General features: G+C 43.2%; 1 protein-coding gene across 1 annotated transcript in view; it reads right to left on the reverse strand.

Annotated features, from left to right (window-relative positions):
- Nucleotides 1-23,947, reverse strand: part of HEATR4 (HEAT repeat containing 4) — a 132,802-nt gene that overhangs the window by 25,594 nt on the left and 83,261 nt on the right. The window contains exons 12-13 of the mRNA XM_030215365.1: nt 17,871-17,940; nt 6,875-7,064 (exon numbers count right to left, since the gene is read on the reverse strand). Coding sequence (XP_030071225.1) covers nt 6,875-7,064; nt 17,871-17,940 — 260 coding nt within the window. The remainder of the gene's footprint in view (nt 1-6,874; nt 7,065-17,870; nt 17,941-23,947) is intronic.

Genomic DNA, 23,947 nt, shown 5'->3' on the forward strand with positions numbered 1-23,947 from the left:
GCTTATATGCATGGTTTAAGACTGCTCCTCTGCAGGAAAGACTCCGCATAAGTGCACGCACGTAATATGGAAGCCAATTGGCATGTGACAAAGAGGCGGTAAATTTGAAATCTCGGTTAACTGCCATAGGCAGAATAAGCGAAAGATTGTTGTCAGAGTGTACACTGGAGTTGTTGTCGTCGTCTTTGCACAACTGTAAGACTTTAATATTGGCTGAACGAATAGAAGCTCTTAAAAAATTAGAAAACAAAGTCAAGCATCTATTGCTAAAGAATATGGTGTCAATCCCAGTCAAATTTCATGTATCTTGAAGCAGAAAGATCAGCTTCTGGAAGACTGGCAAAACAATACCAATCCACACAGGAAACGAAAACGGGCGGGAAAAGTTGAGGATGTAGAAGATGCTCATCTTTCAGTGGTTTTCTCCAGTCAGGAGCAGACAGTTTCCTGTCAGTGATCCACTGCTTATGAAGAAAGCTAATCAGCTAGCTGAAAGTCTTGGACTAACTGAATTCAAAACCACTGTTGGATGGTCGGAGAGATGGAAGGAGAGGAACAACATAAAATTCAAGAAACAGCATGGTGAAAAACAAGATGCTGATGACTTTGGTGCTGAAAATTGGGTTGTTTCAGTTCTTCCTACCATCTTGAACGAGTTTGCACCTCGCAACATTTTCAATGCTGACGAAAACGGTCTCTACTGGCGAACGATTCCTGATGGAACACTTGCATTCAAACAAGCCAAAATTACAGGAAGTAAAATATTGAAGGACTGACTGACGATCCTCCTTTGCTGCAATATGGATGGGAGTGAGAAGATGGAACCACTCATCATTGGAAAGAGCAAACAGCCCCGTTGCTTCAAGAATGTTAAGCGAATTCTTGTGTCATACGAGGCCAACGCAAATTCATGGATGACTGGGGAAATTTGGAAGCAGTGGCTAAAGAAGTTAGACACTAGAATGCGGGCACAAAAGCATCAGATTTTGTTGCTTTGTGATAATTGTGCTGCACACAGTGATGATGTCAGGCTGTCTAATGTCAAGGTGGTCTTCCTGCCACCAAACACTACCTCTCTGATCCAACTTATGGATCAGGGCATAATAGCCAATTTCAAACAGCATTATCGGGCTCTTGTGCTACGTCGTCTGATGAGCGTTATGGATGACCAGACTGGCAAGGTTAAACGAGCTGTTGAACTGGCTCGTAATCTATCACTGTTGGATTCCCTACATATGCAGAAAGAAGCCTGGAATCATGTTACACAGGCAACCACTGTGAACTGCTACAAGCGGGCAAGCTTTGTTAAGGATGTGGAGAGGGACGAAACAGATGCAGCTGCTGCAAACGCGTCAGATGAACAGGCTATTGGCATCCCAACCAGTGTTACTGAAGAGGAGTTTCATCACTACATAGCTGTTGATTACGATCTACAAACAGCTGACGACAGCACTGATGTTGAGATATGCGCCTACATGCAGGCAATGAAACAGATGATGAAATGAGCAGCGAGGCACATGCTGATGAAATTCAACAACCTCCTGTCACTTTTGCAAGAGCGTTGGACAGTCTCAACACTGTGCGGGCCTATCTGGAGGCCACTGGATGTCGTGCTATGACAGTTTTTACCATCTGGCAGACGTAGTCTATGGAACTCACAGACACAAGAGTGTACAGAGGACTACTGACTGATTACTTCAAGTAAGCCTAACATCAGTTGATGGAGACTGTATACTGTATGCATAATAAACAGTACTGTACATATGTTTATCAGATGTCAAGCTTCTTTGGGTCAAAACGGTTAAGTGCATGCTCCGGTTAACTGCATGTATTTCTTTGGTCCCAGACCCTTGCACTTAAGCGGATTGCACTGTATTTTCAAACAGGAAATCCAACATTTTTCCTGTTTAAAAATGGCTGTGAGATGACTGGGGTTTTTTGGATGTTATGAGCGGGACATCCAAATTCTGATTTGGACGTTCTTTCGAAAATGCTCCTCTATGTTTTTTGGGGGGCCCAGTAATTTTCTCTTGTCATTTCGGTATTGCACCGTAACCAGTATAAGTCTTTATCTAAAACTTAACCAATATTTTCCCCAGCTTACAAAACATCACTGCCCCTACCCTCATCTAGCTATTACAGTAACAGCTATTGGTCAGAAGTGATTCATTTCATAACCTAGCATGCATGCACCCCGAGTCCAAGCATTAGAATGGCTCAGACTCCTTCACTGTAAATGGTTTTTCCACAGCATCCCTGGTCAGTTTGAGTAACAATAACTAGGCCCAGAAATCAAACTCAGGTTTCCCAGTGGGCAGTGCATACGCAATATATGGCATTGGCCCACCCATTCAAATTAGTTGCAATACAGAGTTCATTTCCTTCCTTCTAGTTAATGCAAACTAGAGGCAATATGTACTAAGGGGTTTTTGTCAGTGCTTATTATGTTTGACCCTTGGTGTTTTAGTCAGTTGCCTGATCTTTCAAAAGAGGCTGGCAATTTAGAGGTATGGAGAGAATGAAGTATAAGAGCAAACAGGAAGTGTCACATCTGTGGTCGTGACCACCCTCAGACTTACCTTATTTCTGGGGGTCAGCATCTATGCTGGCTTCTGTCTGTTTCTGTGTTAGGCTTGTCTCTGTCTCTGTGTGCTGATTGCTTCACTAGACCTCACCTGTGTGGGCTATGCCTCTCTGAGGAGCCAGCATCTAAGATGGCTCCCGCTTGTTTTGTGCCAGCTTCCAAGGTGACTCCTGCCTGTTCTTCCTATGTGTTCCAAGCCTCTACTTGGTGTGAGTGTGTTCCCTGCTCCTGTCCTGCAGTAGGTGACATCATCAGTGAGAGCCTTCATAAGGAAGTGCTGTGCTTGCATTCAGGGCCTTTGCATAGTAAGTAAGAGTGTGATGCCAAAAGGCCGTGAGGTTAGTGAGAGCACTGTTGCGCTGCTACTTAGCCTTTCTCTGGGGCTCTTACCCATCTGCTATTTGTGTCTGTGGACTGCCAGTCCTTCTGTGTGGACACTGCCCTTCTGCTTTGTGTCTGTAGACTGCTAGTCCTTCCGTGTGGGCTTTTGCCCTTCTGTTTTGTGTCTGTGGACTGCTAGTCGTTCCTTTGCCTTGCTCTGCGTTTGGAGTCTGAAGCTTCAGCCATTTTCTCTCTGTCTGTGTTTGGAGCTGCTGAAGCTTCAGCCCTGACTCTGTTATCTGTGGTTTATTCCTCTGCCTGCTGCCTGCCCAAAGACTCTGTTAGCTCCTGGTTTTTTCCTCTGCCTGCTGCCTGCCCAAAGACTCTGTTTGCTCCTGGTTTATTCTATTGTCTGCTGCTTGCCAAAGACTCTGTTTGCTCCTGGTTTATTCTATTATCTGCTGCCTGCCCTAAGACTCTGTTAGCTCCTGGTTTATTCATCTGCCTGCTGCCTGCCCAAAGACTCTGTTTGCTCTTGGTTTATTCTATTGTCCGCTGCCTGACCAAAGACTCTGCTTGTTCCTGGTTGCTTCCTCTGTCTGCTTGCCAAGCTTGCATGTACAGTGGTGGAAATAAGTATTTGATCCCTTGCTGATTTTGTAAGTTTGCCCACTGACAAAGACATGAGCAGCCCATAATTGAAGGGTAGGTTATTGGTAACAGTGAGAGATAGCACATCACAAATTAAATCCGGAAAATCACATTGTGGAAAATATATGAATTTATTTGCATTCTGCAGAGGGAAATAAGTATTTGATCCCCCACCAACCAGTAAGAGATCTGGCCCCTACAGACCAGGTAGATGCTCCAAATCAACTCGTTACCTGCATGACAGACAGCTGTCGGCAATGGTCACCTGTATGAAAGACACCTGTCCACAGACTCAGTGAATCAGTCAGACTCTAACCTCTACAAAATGGCCAAGAGCAAGGAGCTGTCTAAGGATGTCAGGGACAAGATCATACACCTGCACAAGGCTGGAATGGGCTACAAAACCATCAGTAAGACGCTGGGCGAGAAGGAGACAACTGTTGGTGCCATAGTAAGAAAATGGAAGAAGTACAAAATGACTGTCAATCGACAAAGATCTGGGCTCCACGCAAAATCTCACCTCGTGGGGTATCCTTGATCATGAGGAAGGTTAGAAATCAGCCTACAACTACAAGGGGGGAACTTGTCAATGATCTCAAGGCAGCTGGGACCACTGTCACCACGAAAACCATTGGTAACACATTACGACATAACGGATTGCAATCCTGCAGTGCCCGCAAGGTCCCCCTGCTCCGGAAGGCACATGTGACGGCCCGTCTGAAGTTTGCCAGTGAACACCTGGATGATGCCGAGAGTGATTGGGAGAAGGTGCTGTGGTCAGATGAGACAAAAATTGAGCTCTTTGGCATGAACTCAACTCGCCGTGTTTGGAGGAAGAGAAATGCTGCCTATGACCCAAAGAACACCGTCCCCACTGTCAAGCATGGAGGTGGAAATGTTATGTTTTGGGGGTGTTTCTCTGCTAAGGGCACAGGACTACTTCACCGCATCAATGGGAGAATGGATGGGGCCATGTACCGTACAATTCTGAGTGACAACCTCCTTCCCTCCGCCAGGGCCTTAAAAATGGGTCGTGGCTGGGTCTTCCAGCACGACAATGACCCAAAACATACAGCCAAGGCAACAAAGGAGTGGCTCAGGAAGAAGCACATTAGGGTCATGGAGTGGCCTAGCCAGTCACCAGACCTTAATCCCATTGAAAACTTATGGAGGGAGCTGAAGCTGCGAGTTGCCAAGCGACAGCCCAGAACTCTTAATGATTTAGAGATGATCTGCAAAGAGGAGTGGACCAAAATTCCTCCTGACATGTGTGCAAACCTCATCATCAACTACAGAAGACATCTGACCGCTGTGCTTGCCAACAAGGGTTTTGCCACCAAGTATTAGGTCTTGTTTGCCAGAGGGATTAAATACTTATTTCCCTCTGCAGAATGCAAATAAATTCATATACTTTCCACAATGTGATTTTCCGGATTTAATTTGTGATGTGCTATCTCTCACTGTTACCAATAACCTACCCTTCAATTATGGGCTGCTCATGTCTTTGTCAGTGGGCAAACTTACAAAATCAGCAAGGGATCAAATACTTATTTCCACCACTGTATATCCCGAGTCCTGTTTCTGCCCAGCTTGCTTGTATACCCCGAGTCCTGTTTCTGCCTAGCTTGCTTGTATTTCCTGAGCCCTGCTTCTGTCTAGCTAGTGTGTATATCCTGAGTGTATATCCTGAATCCTGTCTCTGCCTAGCTAGTGTGTATATCCTGAGTGTATATCCTGAATCCTGTCTCTGCCTAGCCTTTGTGTACGTCTTGTCCCCTTGGTCTGTCTTGTGTTTCTGGCATAGTGGCTGCATGCAGCTTTCAGTCCAAGTCTAGTATTTAGCCTAGTCTCCCTCATGTATCCCGGACCCAGGGTGGGTCCTCTGGATCTTCAGTTCCTGCCTTATCCTGCAAGTCCTGCCGGCCACCCGCAGTCCGGAGCTCAACTCCGGAGGAACGGTGGTCAAGCGCAGGCGAAGTTGTTCCTGTTCTGCCTGTTCTATTTGCCTGCCTCAGTACTACTCCAGTCCTGCTCTTCCATGTATCCAGTTCCAGGGTGGTCTTGCCTGCCATTGCCGCTCCTCAGCACTGGCCCAAGGGCTCACGTATTCCGGTTCTGCCTCGAGAACCCGACAGGAAGCAAAATTCAAGATTGGACTGGGAGCTCTAATGAAATACTGGCCAAGAGACTATGGGGCGTAGTTATCAATGTAGGTTACCGTTAAGACATGTTATTTACCACTAACTCGTACTATTTTAACACAGGTCCCATTTCATACACTGAGAGCTAGGGGTCCTTTTACTAAAGCTTAGCGAGCGCTAATGGACATTAGCCTGTGCTAAGTGCCACATGACTCATAGGTATAAAATAGTAAAAGAGCCTTCAAGGATACCTATGATCATAAACAGCTCAAAAATAATCCTCTTGCAATGAATATTACTGAGATGAGACTCTTAATTCACTTAAATCAATTTTATAAATTTAAAAAATTTTCAACAAGATTATAGTGTAAAAATAGGGAGGAAAAGCCTCAACAGACTCCTTTGTGATTCAACTCCTTCTAGGCGCAAGAGCCATTAACTCTTAGGAGTCCATGCTGTCATCATAGGCAGAAAAACCTCCCAAATAACTTTAATTTCAAAGTCCAAACAAAATATCAAAATATCAAAAACTTATCTCATAAGGGTGCACAGACTCTTCCTGCTGTCCATGGCTGACAATGGCCAAAGTTTCAGTGACTTCGACAGGGTTTGTGGCACATCAATGGTGACAACCGTAGAATGAAGTGAGTTGATGTGCCACGGACCCTGACGGAGTCACCGAAACTTTGGCCATTGTCGAATGTGGCCAGTCAGTTTAAACTACTCCTCAAAACCCATCTTTTTGGTGATGCTTTCAACTTTCTCCCTTCTTCCTGATGCACCTTACTGTCATGGATGTCTCACGAGGCCGCCGCTTGAAGTCTTGGCAGCCATTTTAAAGAAGCGGCGGCAGCGGACAGGAAAGAGTGGGGTTTTCCTGCCCTGAAGAGGCCACCAGACCACCACCAGGGCGCATTACAGTAGGTTCAGGTGGGGGACAGAGAAGCCCACCCACCTGCCTGTCTGTCCATCCGCCTGACTGTCGAGAAACCCAGACAAACAGGCAAGCTGGTAAAAACCGGCAGGACCCCCGACAGTCCCATGAAAAAGAGGACATGTCTGGGGGAAGCTGGACATATGGTAACCTTAATAGTGGCTAGCAGTAAGAGAGGTTTCAGAGAGGGGAGAGAGGAGAAAAAGCATAAAGAGAAAGATAGAAGAAGAAAAGACAGTTTACTTTTTGACCAGAGGGTGAACTTCTAGGACTAGGCTCTCTTGCAAGGTGGCCTGCAACTTGTTGTCTAGCAGTTTGAGGCTCATAATAGTGCGACAGGCCTGAATGCGTATTCTATGATCTGGCTCATGGCGAATAGCCCACAGCAGGAATTCTTTAAACTGCACATTCTTCTGTCCTATCTGGCTCATTGCTGAAAAAAAAGGAAAGGAAAATGAATATTTATTTTAAAATCATTTTAAAACTGAATGTTTAGAAAAGAGTCACAGTGAGCATTCAAATAAAGCTTGGAAAGGCTAAGCCTTTCCAAAATGATATGCCAGTCATTGAAAAGCTTGAACTGGGTAACTCACTTGCCCTGTACCAGCAGACATACCAAGTCTGCTGGTACATTTGGCATGTGGCATTTGGCGTGTGAGACATGCATTGGGTCCCCGAGTCCAACTCACATGCCAAAGCCCCCTCCTCTCGGGCCTTCCCTATGATGTGTCTTGCCCTCACTGACAAAACTTCTTGCTTTAGTGAGGGTGGATCGCATTACAGGGAAGGCCAAGACCACTTCTTTTTTCAATCTACACCTCTTCCCTGGGCTCACTGATCTCATCTCATGGTTTCCAATATCATCTTTATGCTGACGACACCCAGCTTTATCTCTCCACACCAGACATCACTGCGGAAAACCAGGCCAAAGTATCGGCCTGCTTATCCGACATTGCTGCCTGGATGTCTGCCACCTGAAACTGAACATGGCCAAGACCGAGCTCATTGTCTTTCCACCCAAACCCACTTCTCCTCTCCCTCCACTCTCTATTTCAGTCGATAACACCCTCATCCTCCCCGTCTCATCTGCCCGCAACCTCGGAGTCATCTTCGACTCCTCCCTCTCCTTCTCTGCCCATATCCAGCAGACAGCCAAGACCTGTCGCTTCTTTCTCTATAACATCAGCAAAATTCGCTCTTTCCTCTCTGAGCACACCACCCAAACTCTCATCCACTCTCTCATTACCTCTCGCCTTGACTACTGCAACCTACTCCTCACTGGCCTCCCACTTAACCATCTATCCCCCCTTCAATCCGTTCAGAACTCTGCTGCGCGTCTTATCTTCCGCCTAGACCGATATGCTCATATCACCCCTCTCCTCAAGTCACTTCACTGGCTTCCGATCAGGTACCGCATACAGTTCAAGCTTCTCCTACTTACCTACAAATGCACTCAATCTCCGGCCCCTCACTACCTCTCTACCCTCATCTCCCCTTACGCTCCTACCCGTAACCTCCGCTCACAGGACAAATCCCTCCTCTCAGTACCCTTCTCCACCACCGCCAACTCCAGACTCCGCCCTTTCTGCCTCGCCTCACCCTATGCTTGGAATAAACTCCCTGAGCCCATACGCCAAGCCCCCTCCCTACCCATCTTCAAATCCTTGCTCAAAGCCCACCTCTTCAATGTCACTTTCCGCACCTAACCATTGTACCTCTATCCAGTAAATCTAGACTGCCTCAATCTTGATTGACTGAACTTTTTGTCCTTTAGATTGTAAGCTCCTTTGAGCAGGGACTTTCCTTCTTTGTTAACTGTACAGCGCTGTGCAACCCTGGTAGCGCTTTAGAAATGTTAAATAGTAGTAGTAGTAAGGCCCAAAGCCCCAAGGCAGACTGATTCAATTGAAGCAGTACCACTACCAGCGCCAAAGGGAAAAAGTGACATACAAGTCCTGCAAAAAATCGCTTTACATTTACAGGTAATTATCTTCACCTTTACTGTGCAAATGTGGGTTATTATAGAGTTCTGCCTCCTCTGTCTGTTTGCCTCTTAAATTTATTTGTTAGCTTTATGAAATGTCTCTGGCTTTTTTAACAACTTTTTTTCAGATTTATTTTAGCAACCATATATATTTTTGCAAAAGCAATCAGGACAATTAAAATGCCGAAATAAGCGGGGGGGGGGGGGGGGGGGGGGGGGGGGATTAAACATGGAATTAAAAACAAGTAATCTCATGAACAGGGCCCTGAAAAAGTGTTTATTGGACTAGTTCCTTGTTTGATAGCTGACATCCTTACTGCAGAGCTTGCAAAGAGGAGCAATTTTTAAGAGAGGTTTCTAGCATGATGAGGGATCTCTAAATACAGCTGAATTGTATGTGGCATCTCTGACAACAAAGGAAGAAAAAAATAATTTTATTTTCTATTAATTGGAATATACCCATTTTTGGAATGTGAAACTTTTTGATTTAGGAAACTATATGTTAAGAGAATATTTTAAGTGGATAATTTTATATATAATGAAAAATGGACTGACGAAGAGAATAGGTGTGAGAAGAAAGAGTCTGGATACAACTAAGAGTTGGACTGTATCCACCTTCTGATGGTCCTTTAAAAATAGGATATATTAATTGTGCTTTAAGAGAATACAAGGAACTTTTTTTGAGAAAGTGCTTTTGGAATGTACATCTGTCAGAACTAGTTTTGGACATGGCTGGGGCCTGCAAGAAAATCTCACTCATCTGGCCTTCAATCTTTACCATTGTGGTGGTAAATCTCCAGCACTGGGATTGGCCACCTTTGGTGTCCAACAAACTTCTACTGGACTCAGAAAAAGTTCACAGCAAGAGTTTATTATTAAAACCTGGACTCAACATGAATCGTGTTTTGGCCACTCGGGCCTGCCTCAGGAGTCCCTGTATGTCAACGTACAATTGGTTCTCCAAGAGAAAGTCTTCTCCAAATGTAAAGTTCTACAAACAAAACCTGGAGAGTGTTGAATTGAAGAATCTTTCAAAGAAGAGTGTATCCACGCTTCTTTATACTAATGTGAGCAAAATCACGCAGTTTTTATGCTTTTTGCGTGATTTTGTTCACATTAGTATAAAGAAGCGTGGATACACTCTTCTTTATTATTTATTATCATTAGCATTTGTATAGTGCTACCAGACGCACGCAGCGCTGAACACCTGATACAAAGAGACAGTCCCTGCTCAAAAGAGCTTACAATCTAAATAATACAGACAGACAAGACAGTTACAGGTGAGGGAAGTAATGGGAGCTAAAAAGCAGCAGTGAAAAGGTGGGTTTTCAGCACAGATTTGAAAACAGGTAGAGATGGAGCTAGACGTATAGGTCTAGGAAGTCTATTCCAGGCATAAGGTGCCGCGAGAGAAAAGGAGCAAAGTCTGGAGTTAGAAGTGGAGGAGAAGGGGGACGACAAGAGAGATTTGTCCAGTGAGCGGAGTTCACGGGGAGGAATGTGGGGAGAGATGAGAGTGGAGAGGTAATGGGGGGCTGCAGAGTGAATGCATTTAAAGGTCAGTACGAGAAGTTTAAACTGAATGCGGAAGTGGACAGGGAGCCAGTGAAGTGACTTGAGGAGTGGGCTAGTGTAGGTATAACAATTCTGGCGGAAAATAAGTCGTGCCACAGAATTTTGGACAGATTGGAGAGGAGAGAGATGGCTGAGTGGAAGACCAGTGAGAAGTAAATTGCAATAGTCCAAGCGAGAGGTGACAAGGGTGTGGATAAGGGTTCTGGCAGCGTATTCAGAAAGGAAGGGCTGAATTTTGCTAATATTATGGATTCTTCAATTCAACACTCTCCAGGTTTTGTTTGTAGAACTTTACACTTGGAGAAGACTTTCTCTTGGAGAACCAATTGTATGTTGACATACAGGGACTCCTGAGGCAGGCCCGAGTGGCTGAAACACGATTCGTGTCGAGTCCAGGTTTTATAAATAATAAACTCTTGCTGTGAACTTTTTCTGAGTCTAGTAGAATTTTGTTGGGCATCATCTACTTTGTCACCTTTGCTGTGCTCTTCTCTTGGATTTTCCATTGCGAAGGCTTGCTTTCTTCTGTGCTCATCGTCCACCTTTGGTGTCTGCATCAGCTCTTTTATGTCATGATCACCTATTGTTTGCCAATAAACATCTGATTGGCTAGCAGCAGCTAAGGAAGGAGCAGCTCAATAGTTGGTGGTGGTGATGGTTGTGGTGGGTGGCAGGCAGATGCTGCAGTAGTCAAAGATATAAACAATGTAGCCTGTGAGCTGGTGTACATTCAGAAACCCTCTGGTGGGTCATGCTGCAGTGGGTCATGAGGAAAGCTGACTGTTGTTTAAGTCTCTATGATCCCTCTAGAATGTGGAGGGTGCATTTGGGTAAAACATATCACTTCCTGTTACTGTGATATATAATAATGCAAGTAGTTCAAACTGTCTGGCCTGCAAGTGTCTGAATATGGTACATGGTGGCAGAAGTAAATTAGCCATGGAAAGTTGTACATTGATTCTGCTTCCGCTACCACTGAGTTTGGCAGGGGATTGCACCACAAATGTTGTTTCAAAAGCCAGTGGTGTATTTATAAAATTGCAACTGACCTGGAGGAACAGTCAATTAAAAAAATGCTCTGCCATTCTTCTGGCATGCATTAGCATGGAAGCATATGAACAGCATGCGACCCTGACCTTTGAGAGTGAGGCAGACAAAACTAATAGATGCTTTTGAAAATTTCTGCATGGGTATTTATTTATTTTATTTATTTATTGCATTTGTATCCCACATTTTCCCACCTCTTTGCAGGCTCATTGTGGCTTACAATACATCATGAATGGTGGACATATATTAGAAAATAGACATTTAGTGTATACAGAAGGATCTTGGGTAACATGATAATGATAAAACATGATAGTAGTATAACAAACAACTATTGTAAGACAGTTCTGAATATACGTGGAGGAGTTGTGTATAATCACATTGGTTGATCTTTGTGGTATGCCTTGTTAAAGAGATGGGTCTTCAGTAGTTTGCGGAAGTTCATTAGTTCGTAAATCGTTTTTATGTTGCGCGGCAATGCATTCCATAACTGTGTGCTCAAGTAAGTAAAGTTTGACGCGTGCATTAGTTTGTATTTTAGACCTTTGCAGTTAGGGAAGTGTAGATTCAGGAATGTGCGGGATGATCTTTTGACATTCCTGGGTGGTAGGTCTATCAGGTCTGACAAGTAGGCTGGTGCATCTCCGTGTATGATTTTGTGAACTAAGGAGCATATTTTGAACGCGATACGTTCTTTAAGTGGGAGCCAGTGTAGTTTCTCTCATAGGGGCTTAGCACTTTCATATTTTGTCTTACCGAATATGAGTCTGGCTGCAGTATTCTGGGCTGTTTGAAGTTTCTTGAATATTTGCTCTTTACAGCCGGCGTAGAGTGCGTTGCAGTAGTCTAGATGACTGAGCACCATTGATTGTACCAGGTTACGGAAAACAGTCCTTGGGAAGAAAGGTCTTATTCTTTTTAATTTCCCCATTGATTGTACCAGGTTACGGAAAACAGTCCTTGGGAAGAAAGGTCTTATTCTTTTTAATTTCCACATTGAGTGGAACATCTTCTTGGTTGTGTTTTTCGCATGGTTCTCGAGTGTTAGGTGTCGATTGATGGTAACTCCAAGAATTTTTAGGGTGTCCGAAATGGGAAGGTTCAGATTTGGTGTGTTAATGGCGGTAAATCTGTTCTTATTATGTTGAGAGGTGAGTATTAGGCATTGGGTTTTTTCAGCATTAAGTTTCAGCTGAAATGCATCCGCCCATGAATGCATGATATGAAGACTTTGGTTGATGTCGTTGGAAATTTCCTTTAGATCTTGTTTAAATGGGATGTAAATCGTTACGTCGTCTGCGTATATATATGGGTTGAGGTTTTGGTTTGATAATAGTTTGGCCAAGGGTATCATCATTAAGTTGAATAGAGTCGGTGAAAGGGGGGATCCCTGTGGGACTCTGCATTCAGGTGTCCATGTGGCTGAGGTGGTCGAGTTAGATGTCACTTAGTATGATCGTGTGGTTAGGAATCCCTTGAACCAATTGAGAACGTTGCCTCCAATTCCGAAGTACTCAAGGATATGTAGTAGTATTCCGTGATCAACCATATCGAACGTGCTTGACATGTCAAATTGTAGGAGTAGTATGTTCTTTCCAGTTGCAATCATTTGTTTGAATTTGGTCATGAGAGTGACTAGTACTGTTTCAGTACTGTGGTTAGATCGAAATCCTGACTGGGAGTCGTGGAGTATTGAGAATTTATTTAAATAGTTTGTGAATTGTTTGGTCACCAACCCTTCCGTTAGCTTGGTTATTAAGGGTATGGATGCTACTGGCCTGTAGTTGGTTAGTTCACTGGCACTTTTCTTTGTGTCTTTGGGTATGGGGGTGAGTAAAATGTTTCTTTTCTCCTTTGGGAAGAGTCCATTTTGTAACATATAATTCAAGTTCTAGTTTGCGATGAGATTTGGCAAATCTTTTGAGCGTTTGGGAGATGGTATCCTCTGACGGTGTCTCAAAGTTGGTCCAGGTTCTGTCTGCTGGGTAAATGCCAGGGTCTGGGTCTACACAGTCTAGGAGTTCAGCACAGTCGGTGGTACTGACAGGTATCTTAAGTCGTAGTTGTACGATTTTCTCGTTAAAGTATCTCGTGAGATTGTCTACTCCTGGTGCGTCTTTGCTGTTGGTTGTGACTGGTGTAATATCTAGTAGTTTATTCACGAGTTGGAAGAGTTTATGTGTGTCTTTGTAGTTTGGTCCAATTACAGTTTTGTAGTATAATCTTTTAGTTTGTCTTATGGTATATTTGTATTTTCTTTGGAGTTGTTTCCAGACGTTAAGTGTGGGGTCGTCTTTCTTTTTATTCCATGCACGTTGTGTTTTAAGTTTTTTCAACTCTTCATTGAACCATGGTATTGAATTCTTTCTGTGTGAGGTTCTGGTTTGGGTCGGAGCAATATTGTCTAATATGGATCTGCATCTGTCGTCCCATTCTAAGAGGAATTGTGTTGTATCTGTTTTTATTGTCCATTCATTGTAGTAGATCTGTTGCCAGAATATTACCGGATCTATTTTCCCTCTTGTGGTATAGGTTTTTCGCTCTTGTTTATTCGGTGAGTCTTTCATTCACCATTGGAGGGAGATGTTTGCTTTATAGTGGTTGGACCACAGTGCGGGTGTCCATTTTGTGTCTGTTAGTATAAGGTTTGAGTTGGGATCAAATTTGTGTGTGACAATGTCTAGTGTGTGTCCTTTGATGTGAGTTGGCTGCGTGTTTATCCTATGAAGATCCCATAGTTGTAGGAACTCTTCGCATTCTTGGGTGCTTGTTGAGTTGAGATCTTCAAGGTGTAGGTTGATGTCTCCTATTATGATAAGATTTGAGGTAGAGACACAAGTGTTCAAGATAAAGTCCATGAAGTGTGTTTGGGAATCTTGCCAGTTGCCTGGCAGTCTATAGAGCAGGACTTTGTTCAGGTGTTCTTACAAGTTAGGGTGATTAATTTTTACCAAGGCGATTTCAAGTTGTGGCAGAATGGATTTGGCTGTGGTTGTGATGGTGAACTCAGATTTGTATATTATGGCTATTCCTCCTCCTCTTTTTCCGTTTCTTGTCCAGTGGGTAATTTTGTATCCTGGTGGACATAAATCTAAGATTATGGGGTCTTTAAGGTCATGGATCCAGGTTTCAGTGATGAATAGGAGGTCAAGATTGTCGGTAGTGATCCAGTCTGTTATAGTCTCTGTTTTATTTACTACTGATCTGGCGTTTACGTATCCCATTTGGATTGGTCGGTAAGGTTCAGTTTGGGACATGGTTGTGTTAATTTTTATTATTTGCCTGTTTTCTTGGTGTCTGGTTCTGTTGTGTCCTTTCTTCCCTTTCTGTTGGTTATTTCCGAATGTATTTGTTTTTCCTTTCATTTGGTTGTTGTTCTTTTGGGCTGGTGAGCTATAGTTAGGTTGTCTGTAGGGTTTATGTGCTGTGGGAAGATTGTTGTTTATATTGGGAGTGGTCCATGCGTGGTAGATTAGGGGGAGGAAATAGATTATCATGAGCAATTTGTTGATATTCATGTTGGCTATGTTTGGTAATAGTTGGTGGTGCCTAGTGGTGTTAGTGAATTAAATTTTATGTGGGCGTCAAGCAGTATCAGCGTTAAGCATATATAAGCATATATTAAGCAAATCTGTGTGAATATCAAGCAGTATCAACCTTAAGCATATATAAGCGTATATAAACACATATTAAGCAATTTTGTGTGAATGTCAAGCAGTATCAACATTAAGCATAAATTAAGCAGCTCTGTGTGAATATCAAGCGGTATCAACCTTAAGCATATATAAGCGTATCAAAGCACATATTAAGCAATTTTGGTGAATGTCAAGCGGTATCAACATTAAGCATAAATTAAGCAATTTTGTGTAGACATCAAGCGGTAACAGTATTGAGCAGTGCCAACATCAAACAGTATGAACAATTAAGCACGAAACAGATATAGTCTCAAGCAGCAGCAGCATTGAGCATTTTACCATTCATCGGGTCTGCTGTTGGTTGGCAGTCTGTTTCGTTCAGTGTAGCGTGATACGTGTCAGCCTGGTGCTCCACGCGTTGCCCTGGTCCACTCTGCGAGATTGTGGAGTGTTGGGCCTCGCCAGCGGTCAGTTAGGACCTCTAGATCGGGGTCGCGGGATTCCAGCGATTGATTCGGACCGTTTGGGCTGTTTGCCTCGCTGGCCTCGTGGTGGTGAGAAGGCCCTTCATCCCGGTCTTGTCTCCCTCGTCCCGATCTCATCTCGGTCCCGTCATTCCCGACCTCCTCTGGGATCAGGCGGCTGCTCATTGTTGGTGCGTGTGTCGCGTCTAGCAACCGCCGGGGGGCTCGGGTTGAGCTGTGTAAGTGGGGGCTCCTCGTCTCTTCCTTCCCCGTCGCACATCCGAGCGCAGTGATCGGCCCCTACCTTCGGGTACTCTGGAGCAGTTGCTCGCCTGGCTGAGTGCTCGGCGCATGGGGCGCAACGAGGTCGATGCTCTCCGGAGGCAGCTGATTTCCCGCTGTGGTCTGTCTTCGGTGGTCTCGTTGATGTCCTCCCCATTGATCTCCTCACCGCCTCCTCCGCTGGTTTCGTCAGGCGGAGTTCAGCTAGTGGAGTGCTTGCTATGGAGTGCCGTTCCAGCCAGCCTACGTGCATAGGCCATTGGCTGGGGTAGATCACGGTGGTCCGTGTATTTGGGCGCCTCAGGGAAGACAACCAGCAGCCGTATCAGTGTTTCAATGCCCTTTCCGGGCTAACACGTGTTCACCGAGTGAGGTACGTTTGCTGGGTGATTTCAGCGATCTGGTCATCGATTTTCGCTGCGCTCGGTCTCCGCTGGCTGCCCAGTAGGTCCTCGGGATCGGTGCCATGAAGGCTGCTGAATGGATGCTTGGGCCGTTCAGGTATGTCCTCCGGATCGTAGGGGAGGTCTGCGGATCCGACTTGGGGGCATTTGCGATTTGTGCTCTGCTTCGGTCTGTAATTTATCTGCCGTCCGTCTCGGTGATCGTGCCGGAGTAGTCACTAATTGTAATCTCTGAGAGCGTGGTCCTCCGCTAATTGTCTGAAGGAGCTCCTCACTACACGGCTTATCTGTCGGCCATCTTGGGGACTAAATGTCCTGAATAATAGGCTGCAAGAAACTAATCAATCTTTTGATGCATATCCAGCAGAAGTTAAGCATCTAATAGTCGTGCGAGTACGGAGACTTAGAGAACTCAATCATATCCCATAGAATTGTTATTCACATATACGCCCAACTTCTTTTTTTTTACATGTATACTTATAATTTTACTCTATAGCAGTTTTTGTTGGATCATCAGATACACGTTTGCACATCCATTTGGCTAAAAACTTTGAGTCAGGCATTGAATAGGAGAGGCACGTAATCGTCATCAATCCATTTTTACAAACTTAACTTTTAGTCCATCTTTTATTCTCAATATCATATAATTTTTAAATTTTTATCAAAAAATATATTTTTATCAAACTTTTTTTCATTAAAAAAAACTTATTTTATAGGGAGGGTACTTAGCTTTCTAGCTCAGCCTTTTCATTTCATTCAAAGCACCCAATCAGTATTGGAGACCAATTATCACTGACACGAATATCCATGTTTCGCTCATAGCTGTCTCAAGGTAGTCACACGAAAAAAAATCTGGAGACTACCTTGAAACAGTTTATAAAAATAGATTGATGACGATTACGTGCCTCTCCTATTGAATGCCTGGCTCAAAGTTTTTAGCCAAATGGATATATACATGTGTATCTGATGATCCAACAAAAATGTTCTGATCTTACTGACTGCTAAAGAGTAAAATTGTAAGTATATATGTAAAAAAAAAGAAGTTGGGCATATATGTGAATAACAATTGTATGGCATATGACTGAGTTCTCTAAGTCTCCATACTCGCACGACTTTAACAAAGCCTACCACGAGAACCCATAACTACTGAACACAACCTCTTGCTTCCTCTGTCTCTGTTGGTCTGTTGCGGTTCCTGCCTTGAAAGCTTGCTTTGCCTGCCTTTGACCCTGCTGGTTTCCTAGTTTATTCTACTGTCTGCTGCCTGCCCAAGACTCTGCTTGTTTCCTGGTTTATTCTACTGATTGCTGCCTGCCTTTGACCCAGCTGGTTTCCTTTGACCCAGCTGGTTTCCTGGTTTATTCTTCTGATTGCTGCCTGCCAGTAGGACTTTGCTTGATTCATGGACTATTCTCCTACTTCTGCTTAGTGCTTCTGTTCCAGTCCAGCTGCTCCAGTCCAGCCTGTGCCCACCTGTCTGTGGTCTGCCTTGCCTCCTGTTTGGGTGATTTACCTGCTGCTGCCGCTCCTCAGCAGTGGCCCAAGGGCTCACTTTTCCTCACTAGCGTGGCAGGCATACACCAGGGGGTCTTTCTGGTTCTAAATTCAGCACCAGATGTTACTCTTGTTGATGACCATGGACCTCTATTCCCCCACAGGTTGTGAAAGCTGCCTCTGTGGCATCTCTAGCCTCTGCCTACCATGGGTACAAAGGATTGGATCTGAGAATTAACTAGAGATCTTACGTATGACAATGTACAACACTCACCACTAAACAAGCAAGGTACACAGTAAGAGGGGGGATTTCAAAAAAGAAAGAAGAATTACATAAAGGAATTGGTTATACTATACTTTTGATGGCTAACACCCTCACTTTCCAGACGCCATCCTGCCACATCAGTTGGATAAGGTTCTGATGCACCTGGAGAAGAAAGGAATAGCTGTTAGTACTTGATAAAATGGAAGGATATGTGCCTTTGCCCATATTAGCCAGAACAAATTTTGATATTTAACATTACCGTGGCTTAGTAAAAGCCCCCCCCTGTGGTTGCGCAGGGACAGATAAAGGCTTCCTACCTGTTAGTTTAATTAATGGCACATGCTGCTATTTAACAACAAGTCTTATTTCAGCTATGCTTGCCAAATCTGCTCTCTCCTGGCATAATAAGTCAGAATCCTATGTTCAAAAATTATGGTTCTATAACACTGCACCACCTAGTCAGTTATCACATGCCTTTATTAACATAAGATGTCACAAGACTTGGGGGTCTTTTACTTTGCCACAGTAGCCTTTTTAGCTCACAGTAGAAATCAGCTGGTGGTAAATACTGAAATGCCCATTATATTCCTATGGGCATCTCGGCGTTTACCACCAGCTGATTTCTACCACAAGCTTAAAACGCTACCGCAGCTTAGTAAAAGATCCCCTTGGAGTCTAAAGTTAAATCTTGCACTGCTAGGGTTGACATGATGGATAAAACTTGTTACTGAGTTAAAAACTTCTCAAACTTTGTTAACCCAAGAAGTCACTTATATTGAGGAAAACTGAAAACTTGGAAAATATGCAAAGAGGTTTGAATTTTTTAAACTTTTTCAGTCTAGGCTAACTCCAGTAGGAGATCTTTTTCATGGGTTTTTTTCAATCTGCATTGTAATTTCCAGAAGCAGCTTTACCACCTGTGCAAAAAAGTTTTCTATTTGACTTCAACTGAAAAAAGAGTGACTGGTGTTCTACTAGACTTGAAATCTTCAGAGTCTGAATAATAGCGAGAGCCACTTAGTTGGTTTCCTTTGCCTTTCATCAGGATACGGACTCAGTATTGAGATTATACTATAAGACTACGGATGCATCATTCTTTGAAGAGAAAGTGCAGGTGTTTCCTGATGTGTCTCAGTCTAGAAGAAAGAAGTTTTTGGAATTACATTCTGCAGTGATTATGTTAGGAGCTTCCTTCCAACTTAGATTTCCTTGTAAATGTGTTGTTGTGTATCAGAATACCCGGTATATTTTCTGTGAACCTGCTCAGTTAAGAGTTTTCCTGGAAGGTTAAGGTGTAGCTCTTATTTGACTCTCAGTTATCTAGGGTTGTTGGGTCTATTTGGTATGTGAGAGGGGTGTTTGTTACTCTATTTGCTCTGTAGTATTCTTTTTTCCTTTTCTTTTTTTTATCCATCTTCCTATGGATTTGCTTTGTCTTGGTTCCCTTCATTCATGTGGACTTATTTAAGTTCTATTTGTGATTGCTGACTGTAGTTGCTTTTATTGTTCTGGATTTCTTGTCAAAGTATATCTATATGTTTGCTGTATTTTTGAAATGCAAATTAAAAAAAATAAGATGTCACCATTATTTTGACATTTATAGAACATTCTAAATCATCTGCTATTTCATGCAAGTATAATGAGTGAATGCATGACAAACTTTACACTTACGTGAGTACCTTAAATAATAAGAGAGAATGGTTCTTGGCAAAGGTCCCACCTCTTCCTTAGGCTCCCTGATTTCTTCTCATGGTTTCCACTATCATCTTTATGCCGACGACACCCAGCTTTATCTCTCCACACCACAAATCACTGCGGATACCCAGGCCAAAGTCTCGGCCTGCTTATCCGACATTGCTGCCTGGATGTCCAACCGCCACCTGAAACTGAATATGTCTAAGACTGAACTTATTGTTTTCCCACCCAAACCCACTTCCCCTCTCCCTTCACTCTCTATCTCAGTTGATAACACCCTCATCGTCCCCGTCTCATCTGCCCGCAACCTCGGTGTCATCTTCGACTCCTCCCTCTCCTTTTCTGCGCACATCCAGCAGATAGCCAAGACCTGTCGCTTCTTCCTCTATAACATTAGCAAAATTCACCCCTTCCTCTCCGAGCACACCACCCGAACTCTCATCCACTCTCTCATTACCTCTCGCCTTGACTACTGCAACCTACTCCTGACCGGCCTCCCACGTAGCCATCTATCTCCCCTTCAGTCCATCCAGAACTCTGCCGCACGTCTTATCTTCCACCTTAACCGATATGCTCATATCACCCCTCTCCTCAAGTCACTTCACTGGCTCCCAATCAGTTACCGCATACAGTTCAAGCTTCTCTTACTCACCTACAAATGCACTCGATCTGCGGCCCCTCCGTACCTCTCTACCCTCATCTCCCCTTACGTCCCTACCCGTAACCTCTGCTCTCAAGACAAATCCCTCCTTTCAGTACCCTTCTCCACCACCTCCAACTCCAGGCTCTTCTGTCTCGCCTCACCCCATGCCTGGAACAAACTCCCTGAGCCCATACGCCGTGCCCCCTCCCTACCCATCTTCAAATCAATGCTCAAAGTCCACCTCTTCAATGTCGCCTTCGGCACCTAACCACTACACCTCTTCTCAGGAAAACTTATCTACCCCAACTTGACATTTCGTCCTTTAGATTGTACGCTCTTCCGAGCAGGGACCGTCCTTAATTGTTAATTTGTACAGCGCTGTGTAACCCTAGTAGCGCTCTAGAAATGTTAAGTAGTAGTAGTAGTAGTAAGTATCAGTAGCAGAAAAGAGATTTGAATCCAGGTATCCTGGATCCCAGATCACTAGGCTAACCACTAGGTCACTTGCCCCTTCTTTGTTCATTTGCCAGAATAATGTAATTCCTTAGTAAATTCATGGTTTGCTGATCCCGTACTAATCCAGGTCACGTTCTGCGGTCACAGGACCAGAACTGCCTTGTTATATCATCTCTATTACAGGCTAGACTGGATTTTGCATGAGAATTAGTTTTGTTTTTATTTATGTATTTAAGACATACACATCCCACATTATCCCAAGTTATGCTCAAGTTCAATGTGGCTAACAATTGAGATTAAGTAGGCAATAATAAGTGTACCTCAATCATCATAAAATATAGTCAGTATTTGAAGTATAGACAAGTAAGAGAATATACAGCATGCACTATTTGGATAAGTGAGTGCTGACTGTATTTGCTTCTATTGTTCTGGATTTCTTGTTAAAATATATCTATATCTTTGATGTAGTTTTGAAATCAAATTAAAAATAAAAAGATGTCACCATTATTTTGGCATTTATAGACCATTTTAGTGCCTTCGGTATGGAATTCCCTCCTCTCTCGGTACCTTGAGCATTTCAAGAAGAAACTCTAGGCTTATTTTTTATGCAGGGCTTTACAGAGGGTTTTCAAGCCTGTGAATTGTAATATGTTCATGTTCTCTTGGTTGGTTGGCCAGCAGGTGGTGTTTGTTTTCTGTTTTAAAGCTGTTGCAGAAAAGGCTGCTTTCTTTTCAGTTTAATAAGCCCTGTGGGAAGGTAACCTGGAGTGCCATTGGCCAGATACTTTCAAAGTTGATGCCCTGGACTCTGATTGGCCCTGGAGTTTAAAATCCAGCCAGGAGGTATTGGATTTTCCCCAGTCTCAGTGAGTGCAGAGGGTAAGCAGCTCTGCCTTGAGACCCTGTTCAGACCTGTGAGTATTTATTTTCCTGAAACCCCCCAGGTGCTATCCAGGTAGTGACAAAGTGTTTAGATAGTTTTAATATTGATCCTTATTCAGTTACCTGTTATTGCTCTTGTTTTTCCACCTGTTTTATATTGTCCACTCTTCTGTTTCTGTGATAATAAACCCATTAGTTTATTAACTCTGGCGTCTTGGACTGACTAAGAATCCTGGTGGTTTGTGTGTTGGGTCTGTGAGTGCTTTCTAGGAACTGTGGGACCCCTAGGAGTGTGTCCCAGTGTCCTAGAAATCACCGGAGAATAACTTGAGAGTAGGAGACTAGCCCAGAGGCAAGCAGGACCCAGTCGGTGGGAGAAGGGTGCAGTGTAGAGCACATGCCCAGGTGGCCGCAGGGTTAACCCCTGGTGGGTGCTAGGCATTTCGTGGCAGTGGTTGAGGGAATGTATGCAGACACATTGTTATAGACCAGCTGTCTTTAAATGGATTGTTATTATTGCGGATTTTTTGTTTTGTAGTTTTATGTTGTTGTAATGTACCTGATTTTGTGATTGTATGGTTCTTATGTGTTTTATTGATGGACAATTATTTAAACCACTTTGATTTGATTGCATTAGAATGGTGGTACATAAATAGCATAAAAACAAATACAATTTTGGAAAATCAGTTGACACTAGTAATTCTGGTAGTCCTGTGCTGTCAATCACCAGAATCATTAATATATGAACCTAAGAGCCAAGCTGAATCAGGCTAGGTCCATAAAAAAAACCCTAGACATCTGTTGAACACAATTGTTAGCACTGTAAATCCTATCACATAACATTTATTTTGGAAATCATGTGTTCATTTCCTGTTGAAAGCCAGTTTCTCATGTGTAGAAAAGCCAAGGAACTGTGCAATATTTTTCACATCCCACATGTTTACAAATCTATACATTTGGAAATGTGGGACAGAAGGAATGGGGGAACAGAACAGAAACTAACATATATGACAAGTTTCAATAAAGTACAGGAAGGTGACATTTTCTATAGGATGGGAAAATCAAGGACAATAGGCCTCGATATGAAGCTGAGAAGTGGAATGTACAAAGGAACATGAGAAAATACTTATTTTTTTTTACCGAGAAGATGGTAAATATCTGGTAATTGCAACCAAAACAATGAAAGAACTGAAACTTATTTGGTACAGAATCAGCACTGTGCTAAGGGCAGGTGGAGAACAACACTTTTAAAAAATGAAGTGTTGACTCAGTCACATGAAACTTTGGAAAACCAGACAGAAAATCACAAACTGATGAACAGAGAATGGAGGTACAACTGCATTAGGCAAAGTCATCAATCTAACAGCTGGATTATAGTTACATTAGGCTGTCATGGTTATAACCCTAACTACACTGGAATAACCTGCATGAAGCAGAAGTGGTATGACAGTATCAGGCTTGCAAAGAGGCATGGATTGCAAGCAAACTGGGGTAACCTGCACAGAATGCTGGTTACAAAGAAGCTGGCATAATCTGCATGGAGTAGTTATAACCCTATACACCAAACACAGCAAAGGTGATTCGAATAATAATAAGACATGTTTCACCCTGTCCGGCCTGCATCAGGAGTCTTCAAAAGGATGCTTATGTAATCTAACAACCTGTAGCTTTCAGAACAAAAATGACTTAACAAGGATCTGGGGTTCCTAGCCCATTATAAACCATAAAGCTGTATGTCTCTGTTGATCACCCTCCCCTCACCTATCCACACCCACCCTGTTAGAATATCAATGATATGCTTTGATGTCCCCATGCATACTTCCTACCCACCCCCATCCTCCCACCCTGTCAGACTGTCATAGTAATGCTTGAATATTATCACTTATATACACTGTCAGCTAGCACATTTGCTTATTTCCGATCTGACGAAGAAGGGCAACCTTCGAAAGCTAATCAAGAAATGTATTAAGTTATGTCCAATAAAAAAGGTATCATCTTATTTTCTTTTCCATGTTTTATTTTGTTTGATTTCTATTGAGAACAAAAATGGAAATTGCTGGTACTTCAAACTCTAACAACCATAGGAGAATACAAACTCTGAAGAAAATTTTCCAACCTAATAAAAGGAGTTTGATATATAAATATAAAGTTAGTTTGGAGGTGTTCTTTTAAGTTTCATCCCATTCGTTTTTCTCATTCAGTATGAGTTTTTGCATCTGGGGTTTTTTTCCTCTTTTCCTTCTTTGAAGGAACCTGTGATATTAACCTACTCCTGTTTATACAAGGTGTTGCTAATATTTTAGTATCGTCCCTTGTTAGGAGGTTTGAGGCTCCATTTGATATATATCTTGTTTATAGGTTGGGAATTTTTTTTCACCAGCTTAAAAGAACACCTCCAAACTAACTTTATATTTATATATCAAACTCCTTTTATTAGGTTGGTACTTCAAACTGCCATAAACTTAAATTGTTCTTTGCTAAAGACGTATCCCG

This window comes from Microcaecilia unicolor, chromosome 9, assembly GCF_901765095.1.
Source record: "Microcaecilia unicolor chromosome 9, aMicUni1.1, whole genome shotgun sequence".
Lineage (NCBI taxonomy): Eukaryota > Metazoa > Chordata > Amphibia > Gymnophiona > Siphonopidae > Microcaecilia > Microcaecilia unicolor.